This window comes from Triticum dicoccoides, chromosome 7B (assembly GCF_002162155.2).
Source record: "Triticum dicoccoides isolate Atlit2015 ecotype Zavitan chromosome 7B, WEW_v2.0, whole genome shotgun sequence".
NCBI lineage: Eukaryota > Viridiplantae > Streptophyta > Magnoliopsida > Poales > Poaceae > Triticum > Triticum dicoccoides.
Window position 1 is genome coordinate 199177664 of NC_041393.1, and position 23724 is coordinate 199201387.

General features: G+C 43.5%; 2 protein-coding genes across 5 annotated transcripts; one reads left to right on the plus strand and one right to left on the minus strand.

Annotated features, from left to right (window-relative positions):
- Nucleotides 1–7614: 7614 nt before the first annotated feature.
- LOC119335167 lies at nt 7615–9404 on the minus strand. Of its 2 annotated transcripts, XM_037607332.1 has the most exons (3): nt 9218–9404; nt 8394–8687; nt 7615–8295 (listed from the first exon to the last, which is right to left on the minus strand). In XM_037607332.1, exons 2-3 carry the CDS (start codon nt 8652–8654, stop codon nt 7714–7716), a joined length of 843 nt encoding a protein of 280 aa, XP_037463229.1. In that variant the 5' UTR covers nt 8655–8687; nt 9218–9404; the 3' UTR covers nt 7615–7713. The 2 variants fall into 2 exon arrangements, with proteins under 2 accessions (XP_037463229.1, XP_037463230.1); XM_037607333.1 differs by lacking the exon at nt 9218–9404 and having other exon boundaries at nt 8394–8741.
- Nucleotides 9405–9653: 249 nt separating this feature from the next.
- Nucleotides 9654–13304, plus strand: LOC119335934 (protein ALTERED PHOSPHATE STARVATION RESPONSE 1-like). 3 transcript variants are annotated; one of them, XM_037607979.1, is made up of 5 exons: nt 9654–10025; nt 10099–10205; nt 11803–12005; nt 12113–12190; nt 12871–13304. In XM_037607979.1, exons 2-4 carry the CDS (start codon nt 10125–10127, stop codon nt 12141–12143), a joined length of 315 nt encoding a protein of 104 aa, XP_037463876.1. In that variant the 5' UTR covers nt 9654–10025; nt 10099–10124; the 3' UTR covers nt 12144–12190; nt 12871–13304. The 3 variants fall into 3 exon arrangements, 2 of the variants coding, with proteins under 2 accessions (XP_037463876.1, XP_037463877.1); XR_005162136.1 differs by lacking the exon at nt 12113–12190 and having other exon boundaries at nt 9663–10025; nt 10805–12005; nt 12871–13285; XM_037607980.1 differs by lacking the exon at nt 12113–12190 and having other exon boundaries at nt 9666–10025; nt 12871–13285.
- The last annotated feature ends 10420 nt before the right edge of the window (nt 13305–23724 follow it).

Here is a 23724-nt window from a genome sequence, read left to right on the forward strand (position 1 = left end):
TGCTCATATACTCTTTACATGCTTGCTTGCTATATGTTGTGAATGTTAAACTTGTGCCTAAACTCCACTTAAACTTAAAGAAGCTAAAAACTGCAACTTTGGTACTTAGTGTCTAATCACACCCCTCTAGACACCTCTTCTCAAGGTCCTACACCTAGATATTAATTTTTCTCCTCTGAAGAACAACGAAAACATCGCTGCAGGTATTAACTGGGCGGGCTGTGGCCCATCTAGCCCAGGCCAGATATCCAGCCCAGATATTAATTTTTTTCAAGCTGAAAATGGCTAGCCCAGCTATACTTTCTTTTGACGAATACCCAAGCAAGGTGAAGTTGTTATTCTCCACCCCGCTGGGCTGCAAAGCTTTCCTAGGAGGGATGCATTAGGCTTAACAAGAAAATGGGATTTAAGAAATAATAAATGGGATGTAATTATAAAAACTGGGTAGTAACTATAAAAAAATGCACCAAACAGTGATTACTTTATAAAATATTATTTTTGGAATATTGAAAATTTTAATTTCATTAATTGTTGCGAGCGCAATGTTTCGTTGGATTTTTACGTAATATAAATTTATATTGAAATTGTATTTAATCTGACTAGAAATTTCAGGATAAAAATATTCGGATCCCATCAAAATGTGGGAAATTTTATTGAATTCTATTTTGAACGGTTCGTTGAAATGGGCTGTACTTTTAACAAACTGTAAATGGGCTATAGTAAATTCCATTAGAATTCAAAAATGGGCTACACATTCTTACAAAGCTCAAATGGGATATAAGTTCTCTGTCACACACTTCTGGCCTTACTAAGTTGACGCGTACCCTAAAAAAACAGAGTTGGCGCGTATGCAAGGCTTTGTTAACTTATAGTCAACACACGGTTCTAGCAGCAGTGGCTGTTAGATGTCCATCCAACGGATGCCCTGCTTCTTCTTCAATCTCGGATATTCTAGCTTCACCCGCCCAAAAAATGATTCCTCCCCCTGACATCTTGGGCGCACCGTTTTCGGAAGCTGACCTGTGGGCCTACTAAGTTGACGTAACAAGGGCTTTGTCAACTTAGTCAATATAAACGATTCTAGCTGCAGTGACCGTACGATGTCCACCCAACGGCCGTCGTGCTTCTTCAACCTCTGGTCTTCTTGCTCCAGCCGCCCAAAGCAGCGCTAGTCGTGCCGCCTGCTACTGCCTCCCGGGGCCGGCTGTGCTGCCGCGGAGGCCTCACCGCCCCCTACTACTCCCACCGTTGGCCAGGCCATCCCTCCACTCACCCACACCCCCTGTTATTCTGCGGCGACGGCAGCGCAGCCGAACCAGTGAATCCTCATACTCCTCTCCACGTGTGCATCCACTACCGCGTCTTCCCCGGCTCCGCGTCGTCCCCTTCCTAGGCCTCGCCGTCGTCCACCGCCATGGTGCTCTCGGCGCGGCGTGGTCAACGTGTTCAAGGAACAACTTTCGTCGGACGTGGACTGTACGTGGAGAGGCTGACAGCTGGGTCGACGGCAACCACAAGGAAGTGCCTCCTTATTACGCGCACAATAATTATTCCTCCACCTGACAGCGGAGACCCACCGGACGGGCCACCGTATTTCGCAAAAAAAATGATTCGCCCCCTGACTGCTGGGACCCGTGAGCTACATCTTCCCACGCAAGGAAGTGGGTCCGAAAAAAAAAATGATTCGCCCCCCTGACTGTTGGGACCCACCAGCTACATCTTCGCACGCAAGGAAGTGCGTCCGAAAAAAAAACGATTCTCCCACCGACTGCTGGGACCCACCAGCTACACCTTCGCACGCTAGGAAGTGCGTCCGAGCAAAAAAAACGATTCGCCCCCGTGACTGCTGGGACCCAGCAGCTACACCTTTGCACGCAAGGAAGTGCGTCCGGGAAAAAAAAACCATTCGCCCCCCTGACTGCTGGGACCCAGCAGCTACACCTTCGCACGCAAGGAAGTGCGTCCGGGCAAAAAAAAAACGATTCGCCCCCCTGACTGCTGGGACCCACCAGCTACATCTTCGCAGGCAAGGAAGTGTCTGACAATCGGGACCCACCTGGTCAAAGCGTACGTAGCGTTGTCATCCTGGTCGCGAACGTGTACGTACATACTGGTCGATGTAGAGGCGCGCACGTATCGTAGTATAGGCGCGCACGTGTCGTTGTAGAGGCGTGCACATAGCATGTACACATACGTACGGTGGCCAGGGTGCAAGAAAGAAAATATGGCCACGTATGTGTACATACGGGCGGGGTCTCGAACGCTTAGTCGCGCATACGTATGGCGAGGGCTCGTGTTCATTGGGAGGCAACGCAATGCGTCATGTTCATGGGGAGGCAATGGAATGCGTCGTGTTCATGGGGAGGCAACGGAATGCGTCATGTTCATGGGGAGGCAACGGAATGCGTCGTGTTCATCGGGAGGCAACGGAACGCGTGGGAACCAACCGGCTTGGACGGAACAGGCGATGGAAACGAGGCTTGGCGTACCGCACAACGGAGGAAACGGACCTCCTACGTTCGAAACGGGGCCCTGTTGATCGGGAGGGGTGTGGCGTACCGCAAAACGGAGGAAACGGTCCTCCTACAGTCAAAACGGGGGTCCTGTTGATCGGGAGGGGTGTGGCATACCGCAAAACGGAGGAAACAGACCTCCTACGGTCAAAACAGGGGTCCTGTTCATCGGGAGGGGGTGTGGTGTACCGCAAAACGGAGGAAACAGACCTCCTACGGTCGAAACGGGGGTCCTGTTCATCGGGAGGGGTGTGGCGTACCGCAAAACGGGACTCCACGGGATACTGTTCATCTCCACCGTCGACCTCCTCCAGCCTCCACGGGCTACCGTCGACCTCCTCCGGCCTCCACGGGCTCCTGTTCATCCAGCCTCCACCGCGTGCTACTCCACCGGCTACTATTCATCCAGCCCTCCACCGTCTACTGTTCATCCAGCCCTCCATCGTCTACTGTTCATCCAGCCCTCCACACCACGGGGTCTTGTTCAACCACCCCTCCACGGCCACCCCTCCACTGTCTACTGTTCATCCAGCCCTCCACACCACGGGGGCCTGTTCATCCGGAGGCAACGCCATCGCTCACTGTTCATCCACCCCCCCCCCCACAACGCTCAATGTTCATCCAATCGATCGACTTCAGTTAGCAGCAGTAGCGAAGGAATCGCTCCATCTGGTTCAGTTAACAGCCATCGATCGATCGCTCGGGTTCAGTAACGCGTAGCCTGCAGTGCAATCGCTCGGGTTCAGTTAGAGCCCAACGCCTCGCTCGGTTCAGTTAGAGCCAACGCCTCGCACACACACGTGCACGTGTAAGAGAGAAACGTGCATCGCTCGGCCCCCGACCTCCCACCGTAACCGGCAACTCCCCGAAATTTTCCTACCCCTCGCTTCTACCATGGTTTTTTCCGTCATGGACGGCCCAAAGAATGTCATGCAGCTGCGTCTCCGGACCGCCCAGGACGAAAAGCCCATTTTCTGTCATGATTTTTTGTCATAGAAGTAGGAGCCCACCACATCTATGATGATACCGGGTTCTGTCACAATTATCGTCATAGAAGTGTCATATGTATGACAGAAAAAAAATTCGTTCGGCCCAAAATGTCACGGATGTGTCTTTTTTTTTGTAGTGCTGGATGCTCATATTGGCTCCCACATATTCTACGAAGATCTTTATTGGTCGAACCGTTATGACAACATACGTTATTCCCTTTGTCATCGGTATGTTACTTCCCCGAGATTCGATCGCGGTATCTTCATACCTAGTTCAATCTCGTTACCGGCAAGTCTCTTTACTCGTTCCGTAATACATCATCCTACAACTAACTCATTAGTCACTTTGCTTGCAAGGCTTCTTATGATGTGTATTACCGAGAGGGCCCCGATATACCTCTCTGTTACTCAGAATGACAAATCCTAATCTCGATCTATTCCAACCGAACAAACACCTTCATAGATACCTGTGGAGCATCTTTATAATCACCTAGTTATGTTGTGATGTTTGATAGCACACAAAGCATTCCTCCGGTATCCGGGAGTTGCATAATCTCATAGTCGGAGGAATATGTATTTGACATGAAGAAAGTAATAGCAATAAAACTGAACGATCATAATGCTAAGCTAATGAATGGGTCTTGTCCATCACATAATTCTGCTAATGATGTGATCTCGTTTATCAAATGACAGCTCATGTCTATGGTTAGGAAACTTAACCATCTTTGATCAACGAGCTAGTCTAGTAGAGGCTTACTAGGGACACGGTATTTTTTCTATGTATCCACACATGTATCAAGTTTCCGATTAATACAATTCTAGCATGAATAATAAACATTTATCATGAAATAAGGAAATATAAAATAACAACTTTATTGTTGCCTCTAGGGCATATTTCCTCTAGTCTCCCACTTGCACTAGACTCAATAATCTAGATTACATTGTAATGATTCTAACACCCATGGAGTCTTGGTGCTGATCATGTTTTGCTCGTGGAAGAGGCTTAGTCAATGGGTCTGCTAAATTCATATCTGTGTGTATTTTGCAAATCTCTATGTCTCCCTCCTTGACTTGATCACGGATGGAGTTTAAGTGTCTCTTGATGTGTTTGGTTCTTTTGTGAAATCTGGATTCCTTCGTAAGGCAATTGCTCCAGTATTGTCACAAAAGATTTTAATTGGACCCGATGCGCTAGGTATTACACCTTGATCGGATATAAACTCCTTCATCTAGACTCCTTCATTTGCTGCTTCCAAAGAAACTGTGTACTCCACTTCACACGTAGATCCCGCCACGCCGCCGCTTGGAACTGCACCAGTTGACAACTCCACCATTTAAAATACATACGTATCTGGTTTGTGACTTGGAGTCATCCGGATCAGTGTCAAAACTAGCATCGACGTAACCATTTACGACAAGCTCTTCGTCACCTCCATAAACGAGAAACATATCCTTGGTCCTTTTCAGGTACTTCAGGATGTTCTTGATCGCTGTCCAGTGATCCACTCCTGGATTATTTTCGTACCTCCCTGCCAGACTTATGGCAAGGCACACATCAGGTCTGGTACAAAGCATAACATACATTATAGAATCTATGGTTGAAGCATAGGGAATGATTTTCATTTTCTCTGTATCTTCTTCAGTGGTCGGGCATTGAGACTGACTCAATTTCACACCTTGCAATACAGGCAAGAATCCTTTCTTTGACTGATCCATTTTGAATTTCTACAAAACTTTGTCAAGGTATGTGCTTTGTGAAAGTCCTATTAAGCGTCTTGATCTATCTCTATAGATCTTGATGCCCAATATATAAGCAGCTCACCGAGGTCTTTCATTGAATTTTTTTATTCAAGTATCCTTTTATGCTATCCACAAATTCTACATCATTTCCAGTCAACAATATGTCATCCACATATAATATTAGAAATGTTATAGAGCTCCCACTCACTTTCTTGTAAATATAGGCTTCTCTGAGAGTCTGTATAAAACCATATGCTTTGATCACCTCATCAAAACGTATATTCCAACTCCGAGATGCTTGCACTAGTCCATAGATGGATCGCTGGAGCTTGCACACTTTGTTAGCACCTTTAGGATCGACGCTTGCACACTTTGTTAGCACCTTTGGTTGCATCATATACAACGCTTGTTTAAGAAATCCATTAAGGAATGCAATTTTGGTGTCCATTTGCCAGATTTCATAATCATAAAATGCGGCAATTGCTAACATGATTCAGACATACTTAAGCATCACTACGGGTGAGAAAGTCTCATCGTAGTCAACCCCTTGAACTTGTCGAAAACCTTTCGCGACAAGTCGAGCTTTGTAGACAGTAACATTACCATCAGCGTCAGTCTTCTTCTTGAAGATCCATTTATTCTCTATGGCTTGCCGATCATCGGGCATATCCACCAAAGTCCATACCTTGTTCTCATACATGGATCCTATCTCAGATTTCATGGCCTCAAGCCATTTATCAGAATCTGGGCTCATCATAGCTTCTTCATAGTTCGTAGCTTCGCCATGGTCTACTAACATGACTTCCAGAATAGGATTGCCGTACCAATCTGGTGTCGATCATGTTTTGATTGAACTACGAGGTTCGGTAGTAACTTGATATGAAGTTTCATGATCATCATCGTTAGCTTCCTCTCTAGTTGGTGTAGGCACCACAGGAACGGATTTCTCTGATGAGCTACTTTCCAAATTGAGAGAAGGTATAATTACCTCATCAAGTTCTACTTTCCTCCCACTCACTTCTTTCGAGAGAAACTCCTTCTCTAGAAAGGTTCCATTCTTGGCAACAAAGATTTTGCCTTCGGATTTGTGGTAGAAGGTGTCCCCAATTGTTTCCTTAGGGTATCCTATAAAGACGCACTTCTCCGATTTGGGTTTGAGCTTATCAGGCTGAAGCCTTTTGACATAAGTGTCGCAACCCCAAACTTAAGAAATGACAGCTTAGGTTTATTGCCAAACCACATTTCATACGGTGTCGTCTCAACGGATTTAGACGGTGCCCTATTTAACGTGAATGCAGTTGTCTCTAATGCATAACCCCAAAACGATAGTGGTAAATCGGTAAGAGACATCATAGATCGCACCATATCTAATAAAGTACGGTTATGATGTTCGGACACACCATTACGCTGTGGTGTTCTGGGTGGCGTGAGTATTGAAACTATTCACATTATTTTAAATGAAGGCCAAACTCATAACTCAAATATTCGCCTTCGCGATCAGATCATAGAAACTTTATTTTCTTGTTACGATGATTCCCCACTTCTCTCTGAAATTCTTTGAACTTTTCAAATGTTTCACACTTGTGTTTCATTAAGTAGATATACCCATATCTGCTCAAATAATCTATGAACACTACTAGGGAAAAGCTTATAGACAGACGCTTACTAGTAGCGTGGGTTTATAACCCTCGCTACTGCTACTTAGTAGTAGCGTGGGTTTATAAACCCCGCTACTACTAAGTTGATAGTAGTAGCGCGGGTTTATAACCCGCGCTACTACTAAGTTATTTTCACCGTGCCCCTCGGGACCAGCCATAGTAGTAGCGCGGGTTATAAACCCACGCTACTACTAAGTTGATAGTAGTAGCGCGGGTTATAAATCCCACGCTACTACTAAATGGTCTCCACTGTGCATCCACGGCATGCCATATAGTAGTAGCGTTTGATTAGCGTGGGGTATAAACCCAACGCTACAGCTAAGGGTGCGTTTGGTTGTATTGCCCAGCTTGCCCATAGCTGAGCTAGCCTAGCTAGCTTAGCTCGGATGGGCTACCTTTGCCTTAGCTGCATGTTTGGTTCAATGCCGTTGCTGGCAAGGGCCAGCAGCTAGTCGTTTGGTTGTGGTGCGGGCAAAGTAGCTCATCTTCACAGTATCCAAATACATCTAGCTTATAACAAATGCATCAACAGTACAATATCATGGGAAAAAAATCAGTGAAACAGAGAAATGACTACAGGCAGATCAAGTTCTAAATAGTCATGCAAAAATTCAACGCAACTTTATGATTATAAATTTAACACACTTTGCAAACACAATGACTGATAAAAAAATCTGGGTAACAAGCTTATTTTCCAGGAATGAAAAACTGAATGACATTATTACATGCAAGCATGAGGCATGGACATTATTTCCATAGGAGACGACGCTGGAAGACATACAAAATAATCCTAAAAATTTACAGCAAAATGAATCACACGTCAGGAGCGACATGGACGTGTTCAGGAAAGTTATCACCAACCCAGCGCCGCACGAACTCTTGAATAGCAGTCATCGGCCTCCCTTTTAACATGGACGCCACTTGTTCACTGGTGGCCAAAGATGTCTGTAGTGCAAGTCGGACAAAGAGAGGGTATTCTTCCATGTCATCAATTATTTTGAATAAATTCTCATTCGGGTTGGTCACGTGTGTGAAACGCATAGTATCCGACATATCACGCAGAGACCGCGTCATGTCTTGAACTACACTCTCCTCACACTTGACCCTCTTACCCTTATCGCGTTTGCCACCTCTAGGACGCTTCGAAGATGAGCTTTCATTATTGGTGTCGTCGGGAAGACAATCTGAATCATATTGTGTTGCAGGATCAATCTCAATATCAATCACACTCTTCTCGGTGTCACCAATAAAATCCTTGTCACGAGCATGAACACGGTCATAGGATGTTTGAAGGACCGTGAACTCCCCGGTAGCATGCTTATCCTGAAATATGAACTCCATCTCATCAAAGTTGGCAATAGGCACATTGATATATTTTGCCCTTTTGTCTTTGTTCTGGAAGAGAGAAGGAAACATGAAAATGTTAGTTATAAAAGACAAAACATAATACAAGATGGAAATATAGTTTGACAAAATTTAGAAGTAGTGCTCACGTTCTTCATCCGAACAACTTCAGTCTCGTCATATAATATTATCTTGTTGACATCATCAAAATTGGCACCGCTTAAGTTCTTCGCCTCTAGTATGATCTTCCACTGACCTTTCAGCTTATGGAACTTGTGATAAACTTGCCTTTGTGTGAAGGCGGTGGTAAACTTTGCATTGATTTGTTTTGCACACTCCTCATGATGTGTCTCTTTGAAGACAAATTGTTTTTCCTCAGACTGAATCTTCTCTTTGTAGTAACGTAGCATTTCATCTACAACTTGGGGCTACCATAGACAAACCTTTGTTGATATAAATGAAAATAAGATGCAGGCACAAGACAAAAAACAAAGGAAGCTCTGTTTTAGAAAATACATATGCAGAACTAATGAATCAGTTCAGATGCCTGAGAAGTAGATAGCTCTGCATGCATATTCAGTACAGACCAAATTAAGGATGCACATGTAGATGCATCGTACATGTTCCAGTAAAATCAATTCCTGTCATGCACTCCTATAAGCTACTCAATTGGAGTCTGGTTTGGAATAAAAATCAAGAGTTGGGTGCCTGCCAACAACATTATCCTTCCCAACCCCAACGCCACAGTGGCATTATACTACAGTTTGCTATCACCTTAGCCGTACCAATCTAATCCCAAAGCCAGGTCACCTAACAAGAATCCAGCCTTGGATAAGATGACTGGGAGTATAGAAAGGTAGTATTTACGATTTGTTTCTTCTAGTACCAATCAATTCCTGAACCAGCTGATCTATTGCCAAGAAAAGTGCACACGCATACATAGGAGAAATCAAGAGATGAGGCGGACACAGACCTGAGCAAGGCAGATGGGGGCGGACAGACTTGAGCAAGGCGGATGCAAGCTTTCCCTGTCAAATCTAATGCGCCGCGCCTTCAGCTAATCGTGGAGGGCAACTTGGGCCAACACGCTCGATTTATCTCTGCAGCTTCGGAGGATTTCGTTGGGATGAGGAAAAATCGGAGGGGAAAGTGAAGGAGGAGGTCGGAGTGGAGAACGTAGATTTAAGGATTTATTGCAGACGGACTTATCCATCCGGAGAGTTCCGCCTAGAATTTTTCGCGCGTTCCAGTTTTGCCGTCGAGGGCGAGCCGAATCGGCTCTCCCCGCGGAGCGAGGATTTTCTGGCCGAGCGAGGCTAGCTGCCCCCAAAAGCTAGAATGTTTTTGCGCTACCAAACGGCAAGCCTAGCCTAGCAAGGCAAAAACGATTTTTGCCAAGGAACCAAACGCACCCTAAGTTATCTCCTTGCCGCCCCACCTCAGCCTTTCACCCCTGCTTTGCCTTTCTCTCCCCCGACGCCTCTCCTCGTCCTCCACTACCCACGTTTCCCCCAACCAACCCCGCCGCCACCGCCGACGGCGACGACCTCCTCTCCCCCAACCCCACCGCCGGCGCCCCCACCTCACGCGCGGATCCTCCTCCTCGCCGTGTCCTTGTGCCGGCCCCAAACCCTAGCTAGGGGCCCCCTTCTCCGGGTGCGGCACGGCGCGGGGAGGGCTCCCTCTTGCCCGCCGCTGATGCAGACGGCCCGCCGGAGGTCTTGCTACTTGCTCCTCCGACCCTCCTCCTACTGCTGCTAGTGCGGACCGACGCCATGGAGGTGAGGTTCCCCCTTATCCTCTCTTTCTCTTCACCACAGACAGCCCCTGACCCCCTTGGATTCGATTTGGTAGGTCATGTGCAGGCGGGGAAGGAAAGCATGGCGCGCCTGGTGCGCGAGCACGAGGGCGCCGGCCTGCTCGTCGAGCGTGTCCGCGGCGTCCCCGCCGAGTTCATCAAGGTCAGTGCGGCCGCCTTTTTTCCCTTTTCAGTTTGTTTGGCCATAGCATCCTAATTCCAACTAATGAGGCGGTTTCCGCGAGATTTTGTTACGAAGAGGACTTCCCCCCTGCGCCCTGTGTTGTTTATCTAGACTAGATTGTTGTAGTACCTTGATTTTAGCATTCAATCCCTGTGACTAGTAAGTAGTGGATAGTAGAAGAATGTGTTCATAAATTCAGTGTAAGAATGTCTACAGAAGATTCAGAGCAAGAGATGGTATCTTTCATCAGAGTTTCCTCGTTAGATGAAGATTTTTTTTATTTAGACTGTTGCAGCACCTTGATATTAGTTTCAGGGTATCACAATTCAATCCTGTAACTAGTAGTGACTAGTGGAAGAATGTGTGCACAAATTCATTGTAGGAATGTGTACACGAATATTCAGTGTAAGAGTTTTATTGCCATGTTTTTTACCCCTCAAATTTTGGTAGCCAGAAATTAACGTGTGTACAGAAACAAAATTTCATGTCAATCTGCTCTATTGTTTAGCTGATGAACTGCAGCGTCTGTCTGGATTAAATTGATTTATAGTGCATGTGGTTTTGCTGTTCCAATTTAGCTGTCCGCGCCCATGGGGATTCTGGGCAGAGCCGCTTCTGAGATGCAGATGAAGGATCTTACCTACATCAGTAACTCGACTAATGCACCAAGTGTTTGAGATGTGGCGTCAGACCGTCAGTAATGTGTTCGTGTGCTCATTGTTTAGGATAGTGGTGGTAGACTGGTAGCTTCCCATATCGCATATACCACTTGTCCTTGCTTGGCGTCATTTTATTTTGAGAATCAGTACTACTTGCCCAATGTCCAGTAGTTTGTTTTAGATGTTCGAGAGCTAAATCAGTGATTCTCTAAGTATATTGAACTGAATCTCGCAAATGCTTTTGGCCTTCATATGCCTCTTATCTAGAAAATTCAAGTCCCTTTCCGTTATGCTATTATGCCTCCCCACAAAATTCTTGGATCCCTCTCTCTTGCTACTTAACATGCTGTGCAAGTGTACAACTTATACGTGAATACACTAGAAAAACATGATATGCTTTATTTGTTCTCGTATAAATCCAACAAAGTAGTAAATGCACTTGTCTTACATATATCAGACAGAGTGGGGTAACCTCTGCAAATAAACAGCAGGCAATTTGCCTTCAGTAGCAATGGTTCTGCATATAGATACAAAAAATGTTCGATCTTTGCGCGTTATTTTATAACCTGTAAGACATAATTTCGTGTGCTGCTCTATTCTCCGAATATTGGTATACAACTGATGTGATCCTTCATCGAATAGTTTTAAACTTTTTCAGCTCATTTGCCATGGTAAAGAACTAAAGATAGGCTGTTTCATTGTCTTTCACTAAGTAATCATGAAATGTCAGCTTTATTTTACAGATTTTAAAGATACAAATCTTTGTGATTCTTTTGATGTAGATAGGAATAGTGCATACATGGCTTTGCAGAGTCAATTTTTTCCCTTTTATCGCATCAAAACTTACCACATACTATTATGTGACGCTTTCGCTGACCGCACAATCGACTGGGCACAACTACGAGGGGCTTAAGCAGGAGCATGATAAGAAGGTGGGGCTGCTGACGAAGCAGGAGGTGAGGGGTGTGAACTACCTCAAGATGGAGAAGAACAGGATGGAGATGGAGAGCCTCGAGTCCAAGATGCTGGTGGCCACCCAGTCCATCGACACCACCACCTCCGAGATCATCAGGCTCAGAGAATCAGAGCTATTCCCTCAGCTACTTGAGCTGGTTGCTGGGTCAGTACCACACTACCATCACTCCTCACTCATTCATTTAGCGTATGCATCCAGTACTGGTACCTCACATGTCTCACTACTTCCTGTATCTGTCGTTTTTTGCATAGTACTACTTGGATATGCATGGTCAAGAAATAAATAAATATAAGCTTGATGATATAGCTAGGCTGGACATATGAACCACGGTAAGGAGCTTCCCAGATGAGCCCTGTGATAACAGCAGTGCCATTAGTTCTTTGTTGTTTTGATCCTACCAACCACTGATTCAGACCATGCATGCTGTTGTTTCTCTTTGGTCCTCATGTAAATGCACCCTTGGCACTATAGCAAGTTGACACTCACTAGTTTGCAAGGATGTCATTTACATCTAGTTGAACCAACATTGAAGGAAATCTTAGTTCTTAGGCGTGTTACTTTCGAATCACCGGCATTAGTTCTTTGTACCACTAGCATATTGATAACATTAGTTACAATATTTCCCACTAGCCACAATGAACACAGCACAATCTAACGTATATGCACAACACAATACATAAAGTTATCAAACTAAAATCAATCAATGTCCTGATTATTTAATACAAACAAAGGTAACCCCCTAAGCATAAGTAACATGAGAAGAAACCATGTGAGAATATGCAGAACTCGTACCTGTATCTGATCTTTGTTACCAGCAGTGATATTTCAAACAGTCCAGCAGGCCTCTTTCTTAATGCTTTTCTTGTGATTTTTTATTTAAATAGTTGATACCTAACTAGGTGAATGAGAAAATTTCTTTTCCCTATTCGTGCATGTTTGCTAGTACTATTTGGTTGAACTGATGCAATTTGCGTACTAACAAGTTTTCACTTTCCCGACATGGGCGCAGAGGTGATCGACGCTAACTACCACGGCCCGGTGGCGCTGTGCTCTTCAACCACTCGGAGACGGACTTCGCCGTGAAGCCTGGTTGCTATGTCGCACAGATGATCGTCCAGGTGATTTCGACGCCGGAGGTCGCTGAGGTGTGGAGGACCTTGACGCCACCGTCCGGGGGAGGGAGGATTCGAGTCCACCGACGTCTGAACTCCGAGCCTAGGTAGATACATCTAGAGAAGTGGTCTGTTTAGGTTGGTGGTAGACCACTAGGGAAGGTAAGAGTGGTAGACCACTAGGGAAGGTACCCAGCTTACGATGATGGTTGTGTGGTTGTGTGTGTCTGATGTTAAATCGAATCTTGAGATGGTTCTGTGACATGTTAAATGGAATATTGAGATGGTTCAGTGACATTCGTTTGTTTTGCATTGGACGTATTACCATTCATGAATACTACATCTAATTTATTTATTTTTTAATTCCTAAATTGTTAGTAGTAGCGTGGGGAGGAAACTGAGGGCTACTAGTATATAGGATACTAGTAGCGTTGGTTTTTTTTACCCATGCTACTACTATTTCATTAGTAGTAGCGCGAGCAGCAGCGTGGGTGGCACACGCTACTACTAACAAAGTTAGTAGTAGCGCGGGTTTAACCCACGCTATTACTAACTATTAGCTGTAGCACGATACTAGGAGCGTGGGTACCCGCGCTGCTAGTAGCCATTTTACCCGCGCTGCTAGTAGTGGAAGGTTAGAAAATAACGATACCCGCAACATGCCTCAACACTCATCGGACCGCATACATCGGTATGTATTATTTTCAATAAGTCATTGGCTCGCTCCATTGTTCTGTAGAATGGAGTTTTAGTCATCTTGCCCATGAGGCATGGTTCGCAAGAATCAAATGATTCATAATCAAGTGATTCCAAAAGTCCATCAGCAGGGAGTTTCTTCATGCACTTTACACCAATATGACCTAAACGGCAGTGCCACAAATATGTTGCACTAGAATTATCAACTTTGCATCTTTTGGCATCAATATTATGAATATGTGTATCACCACAATCGAGATTCAACAGAAATAGACCACTCTTCAAGGGTGCATGACCATAAAAGATATTACTCATATAAATAGAACAACCATTATTTTTCGATTTAAATGAATAACCGTATCACACTAAATAAGATCCAAATATAATGTTCATGCTCAATGCTGGCACCAAATAACAATTATTCAGGTCTAAAACTAATCCGAAGGTAGATGTAGAGGTAGAGTGTCGATGACGATCACATCGACCTTGGAACCATTCCCCACGCGCATCGTCACCTCGTCCTTAGCCAATCTTCGTTTAATCTGTAGCTCCTATTTCCAGTTACAAATATGAGTAACGGAACCAGTATCAAATACCCAGGTGCTACTACGAGCATTAGTAAGGTACACATCAATAACATGTATATCAAACATACCTTTATTCACTTTGCCATCCTTCTTATCCGCCAAATACTTGGGGCAGTTTTGCTTCCAGTGACTAGTCCCTTTGCAGTAGAAGCACTCACTTTCAGGCTTGGTCCAGCTTTGGACTTGTTCTCGGGAGTGGCAACTGATACGTCTCTGTCGTATCTATAATTTTTGATTGTTCCATGCCAATATTCTTCAACTTTCATATACTTTTGGCAACTTTTTATACTATTTTTGGGACTAACATATTGATCCAATGCCCAGTGCCAGTTCCTATATGTTGCATGTTTTTTGTTTCGCAGAAACCCAATATCAAACGGAGTCCAAACGGGATAAAAACGTACGGAGATTTTTTTGGAATATTTATGATTTTTGGGAAGTAAAATCAACACGAAACAGTGTCCGGGGTGGCCACGAGACAGGGAGCCGCGCCCCAGGGAGGCAGGCGCACCCTGGGCTCTCGTGGGCCACCCGTAAGGCGGTTGACGCTCCATCGGAGTTACGGATCTCCAGATATAAAAGAAACGGTGAAGGGGTAGAATCACAGAACGCAGAAATAGAGAGATAGATCCTATCTCGGAGGGGCTCTCGCCCCTCCCAAGCCATGGGAGCCAAGGACCAGAGGGGAAACCCTTCTCCCATCTAGGGAGGAGGTCAAGGAAGAAGAAGAAGAAGGGGGCCTCTCTCCCCCTTGCTTCCGGTGGCGCGGGAGCGCTACCGGGGGCCATCATCATCACCACGATCTTCACCAACACCGCCGTCATCTTCACCAACATCTCCATCACCTTCCCGCTTCTATATTCAGCGGTCCACTCTCCCGCAACCCGCTGTACCCTCTACTTGAACATGGTGCTTTATGCTTCATAATATTATTATCCAATGATGTGTTGCCATCCTATGATGTCTAAGTAGATTTTCGTTGTCCTATTGGTGGTTGATGAATTGCTACGATTGATTTAATATGCTTGTGGTTACATTGCTGTCCTATTGTGCCCTCCATGTCGCGCAAGCGTGAGGGATTCCCGCTGTAGGGTGTTGCAATACGTTCATGATTCGCTTATAGTGGGTTGCGTGAGTGATTGAAATACAAACCCGAGTAAGGGAATTGTTGCGTATGGGATAAAAGGGGACTTGATACTTTAATGCTATGGTTGGGTTTTACCTTAATGAATCTTTGGTAGTTGCGGATGCTTGCTAGAGTTCCAATCATAAGTGCATATGATCCAAGTAGAGAAAGTATGTTAGCTTATGCCTCTCCCACATAAAACCTGCTATCGGTCTAGTAACGTAGTCAATTGCTTAGGGACACGTTCATAACTACTACCACCACTTTTTCACACTCGCTATATTTACTTTCCTGCATCTTTATTTAAACAGCCCCTAGTTTATATTTACGTGCTCTTTATTATCTTGCAAACCTATCCTTTCACACCTACAAAGTACTTCTAGTTTCAGACTTGTTCTAGGTAAAGCGAACGCCAAGCGTGCGTAGAGTTGTATCGGTGGTCGATAGAACTTGAGGGAATATTTATTCTACCTTTAGCTCCTCGTTGGGTTCGACAGTCTTACTTATCAAAAACTGTTGCGATCCCCTACACTTGTGGGTTATCAAGACCTTTTTCTGGCGCCGTTGCCGGGGAGTCATATCGTGGGGTGAATATTCTCGTGTGTGCTTGTTTGCTTTATCACTAAGTAATTTTTATTTTCTGTTCTAAGTTGTTCTCTATCTTTAGTTATGGATATGGAACGCAAAATACCAAAAAAATTAGCTGTACTTGCTACTCATGAAGATGGGGTAACTCCTAAAACCCTCGATTCTCATTATGCGAAAGATATTATGTACTACTTTGATAATCCTGAGAAAGCCCCATTCAACTTTATAATGGGAGATACTTTGGATCAACGTGAATACTTTAGGGATTATTGCTCGACACAAAAAGGGAAACTATTATGGGATCAATTTATTATGTTACATTGGTATGCCTGGAATCTATGCTTGAGATATGATATTACTTGTTGCTCTAGGATGGAGGCTCCACACCTCCCCTTTTCATGCAAATTTAACGATAACGAAACCTTAGCTTCCTATGTTAATGGTATATATGATTACTATGATGTGGAACAAATAGAAGAATTTGTTGCTTTTCAGTCTGCCTATGATATTGAAGCTTTGTTTGAAAAGTATGAAGCTTTTGATGATGATGGTTATAAGCCGGAAAATCTTGCTATACTTGGATATTGCTATGAAAATTATGAATACAATTACTATATTAATGCTTTTATGAAGAAAGTCAACGCTGTCCAAGAAGAGACTAATATTTTGCAGGAAGCTATGGAAGAAGAAATTGATGAAACAGTGAGATCATTGGATGAAAAAGATGATGAGGAGAGCGAAGAACAAAAGGAGGAAGAGCGGATTAGCTACCTGTGCCCACCTTCTAATGAGAGTAACCCTCCAACTCATACATTATTTAATTCCCCTTCATGCTTACCGAAGGATGATTGCTATGATGATTGCTATGATCCCTTGAATTTGTTTGAAATATCCCTTTTTGATGATGCTTTCTATGCTTGTGGCCAAGATGCCAATATGAATTATGCTTATGGAGATGAACTTGCTATAGTTCCTTATGTTAAACATGAAATTGTCGCTATTGCACCCACGCATGATAGTCCTATTATCTTTTTGAATTCTCCCTACTACACTATATCAGAGAAGTTTGTGCTTATTAAGGATTATATTGATGGGTTACCTTTTACCATTGCACATGATGATTTTGATGAACATAATATGCATGTGCTTGCTACTCCTACTTGCAATTATTATGAGAGAGGAACTATATCTCCACCTCTCTATGTTTCCCATACGATAAAATTGCAAGAAACTGCTTATACTATGCATTGGCCTTTACTATGTGTGCATGAATTGTTCTTTTATGACATGCCGATGCATAGGAAGAGAGTTAGACTTCGTTGTTGCATGATATATGTTACTTTGTGCTCACTACTAAATTACAAATCATTGTTAATTAAAATTGGCTTTGATATACCTTGGGATCCGGGTGGATTCATTACTTGAGCATTAAATGCCTAGCTTAATGGCTTTAAAGAAAGCGCTGCCAGGGAGACAACCTGGAAGTTTTAGAGAGACATTTATTTCTGTTGAGTGCTTTTATATAGTTTAAAAACAAAAAAATAAATAGGGGAACCTAAAAACTTTTCAAAAAGGAAAGTGAAAGTGAGAAAGACAAGCATTGTTGAAGTGGGAGCTAGCCTTGAACTTTGTTCATGCACACAGAAACTTTGTGAATCTTGATTACAGAAACTTTTCAACAAAAATAATTATCCCCTTGTACAATTCCATTGTATTATAAAAATAATGTGCCAAGGTTTGCCTTTAGGATGTTTACAATGCTTGTTGGTTTGTACGGTGCAGGACAGAAACTTTGGCTGTAGTGCATGATTTTACATTTTTATCTGGAACGTCAATTGGTTCTGATTCCTTTTGAACTGTCTTTATGTACAACTTTTTTATTTTTCCTAATTTTGGTAGAATTTTTGGGGTACCAGAAGTATGGTGGATGTTCAGATTTCTACAGACTTTTCTGTTTTTGACAGATTCTGTTTTTGATGCATAGTTTGCTTGTTTTGATGAATCTATCAATTTATATCAGTGGATTAAGCCATGGAAAAGCTATATTACAGTAGACACAATGCAAAAACAAGATATGAATTGGTTTGCTACAGTATTTAGAGTGGTGATTTGCTTTATTATACTAATGGATCTTACCGAGTTTTCTGTTGAAGTTTTGTGTGGATGAAGTGTCTAAACGAGGAGGTCTCGATATGAGGAAAAGGAAGAGAGGCAAGAGCTCAAGCTTGGGGATGCCCGAGGCACCCCAAGTAAATATTCAAGGATACTCAAGCGTCTAAGCTTGGGGATTCCCCAGAAGGCATCCCCTCTTTCTTCAACAAGTATCGGTATGTTTTCGTATTCGTTTCGTTTATGCATTATGTGCAAGTCTTGGAGCGTCTTTTGCATTTAGTTTTTACTTTTCTTTTATGAACCATGCTGGTATGAGATAGTCCTTGGTTGATTTATAGAATACTCATTGCACTTCACTTAAATCTTTTGAGTATGGCTTTATAGAATGCTTCATGTGCTTTACTTATTTCATTTGAAGTTTGGATTGCCTGTTTCTCTTCACATAGAAAACCGCCATTTGTAGAATGCTCTTTTGCTTCACTTATATTTGTTAGAGTATGGGCATATCTTTTGTAGAAAGAATTAAACTCTCTTGCTTCACTTATATCTATTTAGAGAGATGACAGGAATTGGTCAATCACATGGTTAGTCATAAAATCCTACATCAACTTGTAGATCGCTGAATATGATATGTTTGATTCCTTGCAATAGTTTTGCAATATAAAGGTGGTGATATTAGAGTCATGCTAGTGGGTGGTTGTGGATTGTAGAGACACTTGTTTTGAGGTTTGCAAGTCCCGTAGCATGCACGTATGGTAACCGTTGTGTGACAAATTTGAAGCATGGGGTGTTTCTTTGATTGTCTTCCTTATGAGTGGCAGTCGGGGACGAGCGATGGTCTTTTCCTGCCAATCTATCCCCCTAGGGGCATGCATAGTAGTACTTTGCTTCGAGGGCTAATAAACTTTTGCAATAAGTATATGAGTTCTTTATGATTAATGTGAGTCCAGGGATTATACACACTTTTACCCTTCCGTCATTGCTAGCCTCTTCGGTACCGTGCATTGCCCTTTCTCACCTCGAGAGTTGGTGCAAACTTCGCCGGTGCATCCAAACCCCGTGATATGATACGCTCTATCACACATAAGCCTCATTATATCTTCCTCAAAATAGCCACCATACCTACCTATTATGGCATTTCCATAGCCATTCCGAGATATATTGCCATGCAACTTCCATCATCATCATATACATGACTTGAGCATTTATTGTCATATTGCTTTGCATGATCGTAAGATAGCTAGCCTGATGTTTTCATGGCTTGTCCGTTTTTTGAGGTCATTGCTACGCTAGATCATTGCACATCCCGGTACACCACTAGAAGCATTCATATAGAGTCATATCTTTGTTCTAGTATCGAGTTGTAATATTGAGTTGTAAGTAAATAAAAGTGTGATGATCATCATTATAGAGCATTGCCCCATAAAAAAAGAAAAAAGAAAAAGAAAAAAAAGAAAAAAGGAAAGTCCAAAGAAGCCTAAATAAAAAAGGGGGCCAAAGAAGCCCACCGAAAAAAGAAAAAAAAGAAAAGAAAAGGGGCAATGTTACTATCCTTTTTCCACACTTGTTCTTCAAAGTAGCACCATGTTCTTCATATAGAGAGTCTCTTATATTGTCACTTTCATATACTAGTGGGAATTTTTCATTATAGAACTTGGCTTGTATCTTCCAACGATGGGCTTCCTCAAATGCCCTGGGTCTTCATGAGCAAGCAAGTTGGATGCACACCCACTTAGTTTTCAGTTTGAGCTTTCATACACTTATAGCTCTTAGTGCATCCGTTGCATGGCAATCGCTACTCCTCGCATTGACATCAATTGATGGGCATCTCCATAGCCCGTTGATTAGCCGCGTCGATGTGAGACTTTCTCCCTTTTTTGTCTTCTCCACATAATCTCCATCATTATATTCTATTCCACCTATAGTGCTATATCCGTGGCTTGTGCTCATGTATTGTGTGAGGGTTGAAAAAGCTGAAGCACATTAAAAAGTATGAACCAATTGCTCGGCTCGTCATCGGGGTTGTGCATGATGGGAGCATTTTTATGTGACGAAAATGAAGTATGGCCAAACTATATGATTTTGTAGGGATAAGCTTGCTTTAGCCTTGTTGTTTTGAAGAGACATGATTGCTTTATTGGAACGCTCGAAGTATTATTGTTTCTATGTCAAATGATAGACTATTGCTTTGAATCACTCGTGTCTTAATATTCATGCCATGATTAGACATATGATAAAGATTATGCTAGGTACCATTCCACATCAAAAATTATTCTTTTTTATCATTTACCTACTCGAGGACGAGCAGGAATTAAGCTTGGGGATGCTGATACGTCTCCGTCGTATCTATAATTTTTTATTGTTCCATGCCATAATTTTTCAACTTTCATATACTTTTGGCAACTTTTTATACTATTTTTGGGACTAACATATTGATCCAGTGCCCAGTGCCAGTTCCTGTCTGTTGCATGTTTTTTGTTTCGTAGAAACCCAATATCAAACGGAGTCCAAACGGGATAAAAACCGACGGAGATTTTTTTTTGGAATATTTATGATTTTTGGGAAGTAAAATCAACGCGAGACAGTGTCCGGGGTGGCCACGAGACAGGGGGCCGTGCCCTAGGGAGGCAGGCGCGCCCTGGGCTCTCGTGGAACACCACTAAGGCAGTTGACACTCTTGTTTTGGCGCAAGAAAGCTAATTTTATGAGAAAGATCTGGGCAAAAGATTCACCTCAATCGGAGTTACGGGTCTCCAGATATAAAAGAAACGGTGAAGGGGTAGAATCACAGAACGCAGAAACAGAGAGATAGATCCAATCTCGAAGGGGCTCTCGCCCCTCCCAAGCCATGGGAGCCAAGGACTAGAGGGAAAACCCTTCTCCCATCTAGGGAGGAGGTCAAGGAAGAAGAAGAAGAAGGGGGCCTCTCTCCCCCTTGCTTCCGGTGGCGCCGGAGCGCTGCCGGGGGCCATCATCATCACCGCGATCTTCACCAACACCGTCGTCATCTTCACCAACATCTTGTTCTAGGTAAAGCGAACGCCAAGCATGCGTAGAGTTGTATCGGTGGTCGATAGAACTTGAGGGAATATTTATTCTACCTTTAGCTCCTCGTTGGGTTCGACACTCTTACTTATCGAAAAATGTTGCGATCCCCTACACTTGTGGGTTATCAGCAACTTGTTTGCCATTCTTCTTGAAGTTCCCTTTCTTTCCCTTGCCCTTTTTCTTGAAACTAGTGGTCTTGTTAACCATCAACACTTGATGCTCCTTCTTGATTTCTACCTCTGCAGCTTTGAGCATTGCGAAGAGGTCGGGAATAGTCTTCTCCATCCCTTGCATATTATAGTTCATCACGAAGCCTTTGTAGCTTGGTGGCAGTGATTGGATAACTCTGTCAATAACACTATCATCTGGAAGATTAACTCCCAGCTGAGTCAAGTGATTATGATATCCAGACATTCTAAGTATGTGTTCACTGACAGAATTGTTCTCGTCCATCTTGCAGCTATATAACTTGTTGGAGACTTCATATCTCTTAACTCAGGCATTTTCTTGAAATATTAACTTCAACTCTTGGAACATCTCATATGCTCCATGACATTCAAAACATCTTTGAAGTCCCAATTCTAAGCCATAAAGCATGGCACACTCACCTATCGAGTAGTCATCAGATCGAGCTTGCTAGGCGTTCAAAACATCAGCATTTGCTCCTGCAGCAGGCCTTGCATCTAGCGGTGCATCAAGGATATAATTCTTCTATGCAACAATGAGGATAATCCTCAAGTTGCGGACCCAGTGCGTGTAGTTGCTACCATCATCTTTCAACTTAGCTTTCTCTAGGAACGCATTAAAGTACAAGGGAATGGTAGCACGAGCCATTGATCTACAACATAGATATGCAAATACTATTAGGACTTAGTTCATGATAAATTAAGTTCAATTAATCAAATTACTTAAGAACTCCCACTCAGATAGACATCCCTCAAGTCATCTAAATGATGCGTGATCCTAATCAACTAAACCATGTCCGATCATCATGTGAGATGGAGTAGTCATCAATGGTGAACATCTCTATGTTGATCATATCTACTATATGATTCATGTTCGACCTTTCCGTCTCCAGTGTTCCGAGGCCATGTCTGTACATGCTAGGCTCGTCAAGTTTAACCCAAGTATTCCGCATGTGCAAAACTGTCTTGCACCCGTTGTATGTGAATGTATAGCCTATCACACCCGATCATCACGTGATGTCTCAGCACGACGAACTGTCACAACGGTGCATGCTTAGGGAGAACACTTATACCTTGAAATTTAGTTAAGGGATCATCCTATAATGCTACCGCCGCACTAAGCAAAATAAGATGCATAAAGATAAACACCACATGCCATCAAAGTATGTGACATGATATGGCCATCATCATCTTGTGCTTTTGATCTCCATCTCCAAAGCATCGTCATGATCTCAATTGTCATCGGCTCGACACCTTGATCTCCATCATTGCATCGTGGTCATCTCGCCAACTATTGCTTCTACAATTATCGCTAACACATAGTGATAAACTAAAGCAATTACATGGCGTTTGCATTTCATATAATAAAGAGACAACCATAAGGCTCCTGCCGGTTGCCGATATCTTTTACAAAACATGATCATCTCATACAATAACTTATATCACATCATGTCTTGACCATATCACATCACAACATGCCCTGCAAAAACAAGTTAGACGTCCTCTACTTTGTTGTTGCAAGTTTTACATGGCTGCTACGAGCTTCTAGCAAGAACCGTTCGTACCTACGGTACAAAAACCACAATGGTAATTTATCAAGTTTGTTGTTTTAACCTTCAACAAGGACCGTCCACAGTCAATTTCGATTCAACTAAAGTAGGAGAAACAGCCACCTGCCAGCCACCTTTATGCAAAACTAGTTGGATGTCTGTCGGTGGAACCGGTCTCATGAACATGGTCATGTAAGGTTGGTCCAGGCCGCTTCATCCAACAATGCCGCCGAATCAAAATAAGACATTGCTGGTAAGCAGTATGACGATCACCACCCACAACTCTTTGTGTTCTACTCGTGCATATCATCTACGCATAGACCTGGCTCGGATGCCACTGTTGGGAAACGTAGCATGCAATTTAAAAAAAATTCCTACGCTCATGCAAGATCAATTCAGGAGATGCATAGAAACGAGAGGGGGAGAGTGTGTCTATGTACCCTCGTAGACCGGAAGCAGAAGTGTTTGACAACGCGGTTGATGTATTCGAACTTCTTCTAGCTCTGACCGATCAAGTATTGAACGTACGACACCTCCAAGTTCTACACACGTTCAGCTCGATGACGTTCCTCGCCCTCTTGATCCAGATTGGTGTCGAGGAAGTAGATGAGTTCCGTCAGCACGACGGTGTGGTGACGGTGATGGTGAAGTGATCCGCGCAGGGCTTTGCCTAAGCACCGCAACAATATGACTGGGGTGTAAACTGTGGAGGGGGGCGCCAGACACGGCGAACAGTTGATGTTGTGTGTTGTAGGCGCCCCCTTCCCCACATATATATAGGTTGTAGGGGAGGACAGGCAGCCAAGGGGGCGCCCCAAGTAGGATGAATCCTACTTGGGGTCCTCCCCAATTTGTCCTC

Excerpts from the sequence above, each read along its gene's own strand:
- LOC119335167 (XM_037607332.1), bottom strand. The coding sequence starts at position 8,654 with ATGCTACGTTACTACAAAGAGAAGATTCAGTCTGAGGAAAAACAATTT. Across the intron at positions 8,296-8,393 it reads AAGTTGTTCGGATGAAGAAC|AACAAAGACAAAAGGGCAAA; the intron begins GTGAGCACTACT and ends TCTCTCTTCCAG.
- LOC119335934 (XM_037607979.1), top strand. The coding sequence starts at position 10,125 with ATGGCGCGCCTGGTGCGCGAGCACGAGGGCGCCGGCCTGCTCGTCGAG. Across the intron at positions 10,206-11,802 it reads TCCCCGCCGAGTTCATCAAG|GAGCATGATAAGAAGGTGGG; the intron begins GTCAGTGCGGCC and ends GGGCTTAAGCAG. Across the intron at positions 12,006-12,112 it reads CTACTTGAGCTGGTTGCTGG|TACTACTTGGATATGCATGG; the intron begins GTCAGTACCACA and ends TTTTTTGCATAG.